This window comes from Sus scrofa, chromosome 17 (assembly GCF_000003025.6).
Source record: "Sus scrofa isolate TJ Tabasco breed Duroc chromosome 17, Sscrofa11.1, whole genome shotgun sequence".
NCBI lineage: Eukaryota > Metazoa > Chordata > Mammalia > Artiodactyla > Suidae > Sus > Sus scrofa.
In genome coordinates this window covers 31,932,897-31,943,017 of record NC_010459.5, presented here as the reverse complement: position 1 = coordinate 31,943,017, position 10,121 = coordinate 31,932,897, and the positions used below count along the sequence as shown (strand labels likewise).

The following is a 10,121-nucleotide window of genomic DNA, read 5'->3' as shown; positions in this document are numbered from 1 at the left end:
TTGGGGGTGGGGCGAGGGCGCTTCGAACCAATAAGCGGGCGCCAGAGAACCGCCAACTGGCGATGCGCCTCTGCGTCACCTGCAGAAGGCCCTGCGGCTGCGCTGTACAAACCCATGCCCAAGGGCCCGGCGACTTCTCGCGATGAAGTTAGCTGGGCCGCCCGCTTTGGCTAGAGGCCAAGATGCCGCAGGGACTGGTTAAGGAAGAAGCGCCTTGAATAGGCCCTGCCCACGTTCACTTTCAGCCTCGGAGTTTGCAGTTCCCGTCTCCGCCCAACTTGGAAGGGGCTTTCTCTAGGCTCGGCTCCTTTAAGCGGCCGTAACGCGGGACTCAGAGCCAGGTCAGGCACTTGAAGATGCCTTTCTTTCTAGGCTTCCGAGCCTGCAATAGCAGTCGATTACGGACATCGCAAGGTCTGTCCCGGAGCGGAGGAACCCTTCATCCTTCCCGCTCTGCAATACACTGGTTTCTTCCGTCCCATCCCCCTGCCTCGGAGGAAGCGCACCCGCGAGGACCTGAGATGCGTCCTGGGAGCCCTGTCAGCCTGGATAAGCATCAGAACAAAGAAGGCACGCGGGGTGGGGGTTGGGAGAACCTGTGCAGGCGTCCCGGAGGACCGCAGCCTCCTGGTCTCCATGGAGGCGGTCGCCATGGCAAAGGGATGCGCCTAGGTCAGCGCCGCGGGATGGGTGGGATGTGGGCGCCTGCACAGAGCCTGGAGCGAAAACGTGGCCCTCGGACATTTAGGGGTTCTAGCCGCTGCCCCACCTGCCCGTAATTGAACAACACTCCCCCCATTTCGCTGCCTGGAACGGGGTCCATAAAGTGCCTGCGGGGAACGGACCCCCCCTTCCAACATAACTAGGCAAAAGATGATACGGGTTAGATTAGATTCCTTTCAGAAAGACCGGGGTCTGTGCCTTTGCGGAGCCCTCAAGGCTCCTACCCTCCGCTGGATCCCTGTCGCCACTAACCTATCTTCTGGTCTCTGGTCAACACCGTTGGCACATTAATCTTCCTGAGCTATTGTTTCCATCAGTCCTCCCCTGCTCTAAAATGCTCCGTGCTCTGGGACTGTTTCCAGAAGACCCTTAAACTTTTTAGCATCATTTTGGGTGATGCTCTGATGTTTGAGATGCTGCCCTCCAGCGCGGTCTTTGGGAGAATTTACACTCTCATCCACTCTTGCCAAATGCTTTCTCACTACCCAACTTCAAGGTCTAAAGTTGGCAGACAGTACCGCCCAAAGTAGGCTACAGACATGTTTTGTTTAGCCCACATGGGACTTTTAAAAATTCTAATTTTTCCTCCTCCTCTTCTTCCTCCTCTTTTGAAATATCAGAACTAACAACTTGGACTCAATTCCAGCCTGGCCCCAAAGACCATCAATTTGCCATAGTCCTTACCAGTCCCTATTTTCTCACATTTATTTTACAATCTAGGTCTAGGCAGACATTTGAATCCCCTCCTTATGTTACCTTCTCACCTGAATGCCCTTCCTACTCACCTCTCCTAGACAGAACTCACCCTCCCTTCAAACTAGATTAAGCCTTTCCTTTTATGTCTTTCTAACTAACTTCTTAAATCCATCCCTGGTAAGCATTCTCTTCTTTCTTTTTTTTTCTTCTTTTAGGGCCACACCCATGGCATAAGGAAGTGTCCAGGCTAGGCATCAAATCTGAACTGCGCAGCAATGCCAGATCTGAGCCTTACCTGCAACCTACGTTGCAGCTCACAACAACACCGGACCTTTAACCCACTGAGCCAGGCGAGGGATGGAACTCGCGTCCTTATGGATACTAGTTGGGTTCATTACCAGTGAGCCATAAGGGGAACTCGGTTCTTTCAAACACACGGACTAGCTGTTAACTGTGCACTGCCTGGGGCTATTTCTTAATTGTCAACTCCTTTCAACAAATATTGACTAAGTGTATGTGATGATCAAGTTACTATGGGAGGCTCTGGAGTTAAAGGCACTCATGGTTTAGGGTAGGAGCTAAGACAAAAAGAACTGTGGTTTCTTGTCCCTGCCAAACACTCCTCACATTCCCCAGCACTGAGCAGCCTGGCTGCCTGGCCAACTGGGAGGATCTGCAATCAGAGGTTTCCATGCCTGGGGATACTACTTTCCATGCCCAGGGAAGGCTCCAAAGCCACAATGTTAAGAGCAGTTGGTTCCAGAAAGCCTTTAGTAGGAAATGAGACCCTTCATGCCAGGAGGTCAGGGTAGAAGGTACATGGCTGCGCCATTGAAGCCCAATGAACCTGCATACCAAGAAGAGGGTGGGCCAACATCAGAGTGGTGCCCAGGCCCTGGGACTTCCTGTGCAAATAGCCCTACCAGAGCCAGATGACTGAGGGAAGCCTCAGCCCCTATGGAGAGGGGGGCAGTATGAGGCGGAATTGGGAGTAACTCCAGGTTAAGAAAATAGATTGGGAGTGCCCGTCGTGGCGCAGTGGTTAACGAATCTGACTAGGAACCATGAGGTTGCGGGTTCGGTCCCTGCGCTTGCTCAGTGGGTTAACGATCTGGCGTTGCCATGAACTGTGGTGTAGGTCGCAGACGCGGCTCGGATCCCACGTTGCTGTGGCTCTGGCGTAGGCCGGAGACTACAGCTCCGATTCGACCCCTAGCCTGGGAACCTCCATATGCCTCGGGAGCGGCCCAAGAAATAGCAAAAAAAAAAAAAAAAGAAAAAGAAAATAGATTGAACACATGTAAGGCATCCACTCCAGCTTCAAACATGGTTTTCTGGGAGCTCCCTGGTGGCTCAGCAGCCTAAGGATCTGGCGTTGTCACAGCTGTGGCTTGGGTCACAGCTGGGACCCAGGTTCTATCCTCAGCTGTGGAATTTCCATATACCACAGGCATGGAAAAACAAAACAAAAACCTAAAAAACATGGTTTTCTGGACTCCTTTTTTTGGGGGGGCCACACCTGCGGCATATGGAGATTTCCAGGCTAGGGGTCCAATTGGAGCTACAGCTGCCAGCCTATGCCACAGCCACAGCAACACAGGATCTGAGCCGCATCTTCCACCTACACCACAGCTCACAGCTACGCCAGATCCTTAACCCACTGATCAAGACCAGGGATGGAACCCACAACCTCATGGTTCCTAGTCAGATATGTTTCCACTGTGCTACAACAGGAACTCCTCTGGACTCCATTCTTTCTAATAAAAATTAAACAACTATAACCTTGTTGGAAAACTGCTTGGCAATGGCTAATAAAACTGATAAATGCCAACCCTGTGACCAGCAATTCCCCTCTTAGTTATACACCAAAAGACAAATAGCATCATTTGTAATAGCCCCAAACAGTAAACAACCCAAGTGTCCATCAACAATAGAATGAATAAGCCCTCTGCTTCTTAAATAACACTGTCCTAGACTTTTTAATCCTTTTGTTGTTTTTTTTATCCTTGTGGTCACCAGCTTCTAAAATGGTTCCCAGTTATCCCTGCCATCTATGTATTCACACCCATGTGTACCTCTCCCCTGAAATGTGGGCTGGACCTAATGACTTTTAATAAATGGAATACCACAGATGTGATGGATGTCACTTCTGTGATTACATTAGACTGTAACTTCCATCTTGCTAGCTGACTCTATTAACTCCTTTGCTGGCTTTGATGAAGTAAGCTATCACATTGGAGATGGCCACATGGCAAAGAAATGAGGGCAGCCACCAGCCAATAACCAGCAAAAAAGCAAGCCCTCAGTCCATCGACCCACAAGGAACTTAACTGTCAACAACCAAGTGAACTTGGAAGTTGGTCCTTCCCCAGTCAAGCCTTCGGGTGAGACCACAGCTTTGGCCAACCACAATTTGATTGCAGCCTTGTGAGAAACCCTGAAGCAGAGGATCCAGCTAAGCCATGCCTGAACTCTTGACCCACAGAAAAGCCACTAAGTTTGTGGCAGTCTGTTACATAATAATAGATAGCTAATACAAGGTCTTTTTAGTTCTTTTGCTATTACAAAGAGTTGCTATGAACATTGCAGTACATGGGTCCCAGAACACAGGATACAAGAGCTTCAGTTTCCCCTCAGTACGCTGAGTATAAGCCTAGGAATAGAGCTGTGGGATCTCAGGATTTTCAAATGTTCAGTGTTACGGGGAGGTCAGTAGATGATCAGAGTTAGGGTCACACGAAGGCCATGATATCTTGATCAGGGTTGGAAGTCAAGCTTACCCTTGATCCACAGAACTTGGGCTCAGTCTGTGAGCAGAATTGGGAGTCATGTAGAGGACAAATTTAGGGTTGAGTCTATAAGCAGGGTTGAGGGTGATGGTGTGGCTACATATGGGGAGAATATGAAGCCTGAGTTTGTGGTTGGGTTAGAGGATACTGGAGGGTAGTCTAAGGCCAGAGTTAGAAGTCAGACTGTCCTAGTGCACAAGACCTAACCTCTGGTGGCATCATCACCCGACCAAGCAGTGGCCACTCAGGGCCCAGCCATCCACAAGGTGAGATCCACTCTGGGCCCACAGGCTCTTCCACTTTCACTCAAGGGGGACAGGAACTCACTGCCCTCAGAGAAGAGAAGGCAGGGAGAGCATATCTTTAATGGGGGCAACCCAGACCCAGAGCCCCCAGAACTTCACAACATACCCCATGGGAGGGGAGGGCAATTGGAACAGGCACAGCCCATGTCTTCCCCACTCCTGGCTGAGCTCCTCACCCCTTCCTCTTCAGCTGCTGGACTCTCCAGCCTTCAGTTGGGTCCCAGGTGAGTGCCCAGGAGGGGCAAGGAAGCCCCTCAGTGGTCTGGGGCAGCTTCCCTCATGGCCAAGGGTACAGAGGACTAGCCTGGATGGAGACACCACTGTCCTGAGAGTTGGGCAGGGGCTCGATTCTATGGGTGTGGACCAAGTGGGGGGACCACCCCCCAAAGCCCAGCACAGGGAGCACCAAGGTGGAGCCCCCATTGCTAGGCAATGCTTTGGGGTGCATGCAGGTCTCTGCATGTGGCTTTTAGGTTCTGGAAAGCAGTCCATCCACCTGACCCAGATGGAGTAGAAGGAGACGGCTCAGTCTCTGGGCTCTACTTGGAGGATTCCTGTCCCACCATCCCCCCACGTTCACCTACACCCCAAGGAAGAGGGGCGCTCGTGTTCCAAGAGGCTCACTGGAGCCGCTGTCTCTTCCTGACCATCTGTCCGTCGGTGCGTGGGTGTGTCGGTTGTGGCATCTGGGCCTTGGTGGATATGAGGATGTCCCCATGAGGTCGGGACCTCGGCTCACCGCTGCTTACGCTCCGCCTGCTGGAGCCGCCTGGAAAGGTCTTCGATGCGCACGTTCTTGAGCTGGAGCAAGTGCTCCAAGCGTCTCACCTTCATCTGCAGGACCTGGGCCGAGTGGTGCAGAGGTCAAGCTCAGCGGCCCGCTCCCTCCTGCCCCTGCCTTCCTTGGCCCCAGTTCCCGGCACTTTGCCAATGTGCCCTCACCTGCACAGTCTCCTGTGAAGCCAACAGCTCCTGCTCCTTTTCAGCGATCTGGAGGACGAAGCTTGGGTCGCCTTGAAGCGTCTGGCTATACCCCGGTGATGGCCGGGGCCCAGGCAGCCGGCCTGTCCTGGAGTGAGAAGTAGCTCACCTGAGGCTAGGATCTCAGGGCTACCCCTCCCACCTTCAGCCCTCCCTCCCCTCTCTCCCTACCTCTTTCCAGGTGCAACCCTCATCTCCTAGTCTACTCGGGGAGATTACCAGGCTTGGTAAGGGCAGGAAGTCCCAGCTTCCTTACCTGAGCTGTCCCCCTCCCTGGGGGTCTGGGGCACCTTCCCCTCGGGCCTTCTGGGACAAACCTGAGACAGGCAAGTGGAGGAGTAAAGTAACTCTGCTAGAGTCCTTTTTTCCTCTCCTCCCCCTCCCACACTCCCGCCCCTGCCCCCAAAGGAAGGAAGGAAGGACGGGGAAGAAAGCTCCTCCTGGGAGGAAAGACAAGCAAAGGCCACTTTACCCACATCCATGTAGTCAGTGCCATCCTGGGGAGCCAGTTCCTGGAAAAACCCCCCGGGGTCTGCTGTGAGCTCAGGCTGCCATCCCCAAGGAATCCCCCATCCCCACCCCTGTCAGCCTCCCTCTAGCCAGGCACCCTTTCCCCTCACTTAGAGCAGAAGGCAGAGCTTTCTGCTGCCTGGGAAACTCCCCCAGAGCAGTGCCAGAAGCTAGCGTGGGATGGCACCTGTAAGGAGCCTGTGCCCTGCTTCCTTCGCCTCTGCCGCTCCTCCAGGCGCTGCCTCAGAGGAATGAGCACCAGCTCCACCACACCCGGGGCGCACTGGGCGATCTTACGCATCACATCCTCTGGTACCGAGAAGTTCAATTTGTTCAGCACCTTCCTGGGGGGTGGGGGGAGACACAGGGATGGTGGACTAGGTCCTGGGGGGATGAAGTGAGGGGTGAGGGGGGGAAAAGGGGGTGCAGCAGTTGCAGCTCTTCAGTGCACAGCCTTGGGAGAATGGAAGGGCACCCAATCTGAGCCCAGTGGTTGAGCATCTCAAGGGTCTTTTTCACCTCCTCCAAAGAAGAGTCCCTTGATTTTGTTACCAGATTCCGTCTGCATTGTCCCCTCCCACCTAGGCACCAGCATGGGCTGTGAAGACCATAAGAGGTGGAGGGGCTGGGGGCCCTTCCTTGGATCCCAGGGTAGGGGCTCGGGTATTCTTCTACCTGTTCAGGTGACCCCAGTTGCTCAGCTTCTGCTGGAGAGAGTTGGCAGGGACATAATTGTGCATCTCCACCATCTTGGGAAAATAAAACTTGATGACCTCTGCAACCAGGACTGAGGGAGATGGAGTGGGAGCAAACATGGCAGGTGTGGGGATGGATAAGGGAGAAGGAGGAAGGAGAAAAAAATGGGTGGGGTGGGAGAATCAGGGGTGGCAGTGCAGTGGGGCCAAGTGGAGAGGTGGAGATGAGGAAAGGGAGAAGGATGATGTGGAGGGAGGGGTGGTGGAGGAGGGGAGGCAAGAAAGCAAGATTAGTGATCAGCCAGAGACCAATATTCCAGCATACCCCAGAGGAGCTACATGCCTTTGCTATTAACCCAGGGCTTACGGAAACTAAAGTCTCTGGTCCTCTATTGGAGAATAAGCCTCTAAAAGAAGAATAAGTCTCTAAGAGAGCCCTTCAGGAGCCTGGGGCCTCACCCTAGGAACTGACATAGAAACACACACACACACACACATGCAGAAACACATACACAGACATATACTTCCATCACTAGAGTTCCAAGAGCCTGTCACCAACATACACATACAGAAGCACAGAGTGTCACATATGCACGAATATATACACAGAGAGATGCTTACTTCTGTTGTTAAAATCCTAGGAGACAATCTTCAACACACAGACACCTACACAATCACAAAAACACACATGTGCACAAGACCCCCTCCATACATACAGGACAGAACATGTCAACACAAATGTGAACTCACACATGATCAGACTCCCACAAGACATATAGAAAACAGCAATAAGCATGCACACACAAACAGGTGCACAAATACATACGCAGACACACATCTTAGTCATTAAAGTCCCAGGAGGGAGTCACAGATTCAAACACACACACCCCATAAACCACACATGCATAAAGGTTGGAACATATAGACGTAAATATGGACACACATGCCCACATTCCCACAGGTGCACACTTCTACAATTGAAGTCCTAGGAGATGGTCAGACACCCTTCCTACCAACGCACTCCCACCCCTGCCACCACAAGCACCCAAGCACAAAGAGACATCTGTGCACAGACCCCCCCCTACACCCGTACATACAGGACAGAACGTATAGATACACACAGACATACAGGACACACTTAGGCGCGCACGCGCGCGCGCGCACACACACACACACACACACACACACTGGGGCGCACACCTCCGTCACTGAAGTCCCGAGAGAGATTTCTTTTGGGCCGGGACAGAGGGATGTTGTCTACCCACAGGTACAGCTGGTGCAGCGCTTCCTCGTCCACGCTGCCTGCCATTGGCGCCCTCAGGAAGGTCAGGCCGTTCCAGCTGTGTAGCGTCCAGCCTCAACCTCACAATCCCTCAAAAGCTTCCTCTCTCGCCACTGCCGCCGCCCGAGTACTCTGCCTCTCTAACCCAAACACTCGCGTCCCAGCTGGGAGCGGCCATATTGTTTTCCGAAACCATGGCAACCATGGCCCGACTCGCCAAGGAGCAGGGGCTTCTGGGAGTTGTGGTTTTTCCTGTCCCGCTACCTCCTCTCAGGCCCCAGCTTGAAAAGGCCGTCGGTCTTCCCCGCCTCCCAAGAAATCATCTCTGTGTTCACGCCACCTGTTGACCAGACACTGGCCCAGTCTGGGACCTGCCAAAGCCAACTAGGCTTCCAGAACCCTCAGCATGCCCAGGGCTAGGATCCCCGTCCAGGGTCCTTTTGCAATCAGTTCCAAGTGAAGGGTAGCATCCCAGTGTTTGTCAGCTTAATCTGGGGGTCCATCGTTAGCCACCCGCTACTTCACAACTGGACTGTGTGAAAAGCTGTGTCAGCGCCTCATTGCCAGGTCCCCCCTTGAAGGTTTGGGCTCATATGGGCATTCCCATAAAACTGCTCGCCATCCCCCCCTTCCAGTAGTATCCTGGTGGGGCATTTCACATGTAACCCTGACTCTCGGGGAGAACACTAGAGCTCAGGTCAAGTTCCTAACCCTATTTCCTCCGTGAAACGGGGATGGTTCTCACCTACTTATCCCTTCCAGATAATAGGGAGAAGGGAAAGAATACTTACAGAAGACCTATGTTTGGGGTACAGGTGCTTCAAGAGCTCCTTTAGACATTTACACAGCACTCATCCCCCGCTCAGAGCTATTTTTCTGCCTGTTAGAAACTGGGTTTTTGTTTTTTCACTTTTTATATTAAAATTTATTCCATGCCAGAAAAGACAAACTCTTAAAAATGAACCTACCACACAGACCAACGTGCTAGAAAACCTAAACCCGAGAGTCAGTAACCAACTCCTTTAGGAATACGGTCAGGGTTAGGAATTCCTTAGTGAAGGGCACTTCTAGGGTCAGCCTGGGAGAGAGCTTGCTTCTGCCAGACTAGTGGTGTGCCTCTGGGCGCACTACTGAACCTCCTGTACATGTTTTCTCACAGTTTTACCTACCTCACGGGGGCTTTGGGAGCATTTAAGCACTTAACACTGAGCCTGGAACACAGCAAGAGCCCTGTTAATGTGAGCTGATTAATGAGATGGCCTGTTTCAGCAAGAGGTGTTGTTGGCAGGAGACAAATGGAAGTGATCTGCCTTGTTGGTATTTGAGGTGGACTTGGATCGGTCAGGGGCACACGGGGAGAAGGACACGGCTCGCCTCTACTTACTCCAGAGCAGGCCAGGGGGTAGGCTGGGCTTCTCTGTCCCATCCTCCAGGGCTCAGATGGGAACCCCATTGGGGCTGGGAATCCCAACTTCTTTTTGCTGTTACCTAGCTTTGAAGTCTTCAAGGCCTGGAACACCAGAGGTACGGAAGGCCAAGTGTGGAACAGTCACTCCACCTTCTTGTTTAAAAAGATGACTTGGATACCTGCCACCACCGCCGCCCCTGCCCCCCAACATTCCAGGGTGGAGAGAGGAAGAACCGCAAGGAGGTGGGGGCAGGGAACCACAGGGGTGATGTGCCAGCCTCAGCTGAGGTGGGAAAACCGGTTTGGGGCCCAGAGCTGCCAGCCTGCTCCAGCTCAGGCCCTGCCCTCACTGGAACCATTGGGGCCTGAGAGTTCCAATGAGGAAGGGCCTGGGAGGGGGTGGGCTGGTCCTGAAGAGAAAGGGGGAAGAATCAGCAGAGGGGCCTGTCCTCACCTTTGGATGGGGCGTGGGGGGTAGGGGTGGGGGGTGAGGCAGGAGGGTACCACACAGGGAGTTGCTAACACCCTCAACCTCTTGGGGGTATAATCTGTTCCCAGCAATTTCACCTTCCTCCTGCCACTATTCCCAGGGACAGCCATCCGGATTGGAGATGCCAATCACTGAAAGGCCTAGAGGACTTCCTCTTAAGGCACCATACAAGGGACCTGTAAGGCCCCTAAAAACTCCAACCTGGAGCCCAACACTCCTTTCTTTCTGCCCTCCCATCCCAC

General features: G+C 53.0%; 1 protein-coding gene across 1 annotated transcript; it reads right to left on the bottom strand.

Moving 5' to 3' along the window:
* On the bottom strand, positions 4,555 to 8,162 carry SPEF1 (sperm flagellar 1). The gene is given in 7 exon segments (NM_001195369.1): positions 4,555 to 5,356; positions 5,456 to 5,582; positions 5,751 to 5,811; positions 5,967 to 6,006; positions 6,192 to 6,348; positions 6,680 to 6,791; positions 7,900 to 8,162. Coding segments are annotated over 7 exon segments (714 nt in total). The 5' UTR covers positions 8,009 to 8,162; the 3' UTR covers positions 4,555 to 5,248.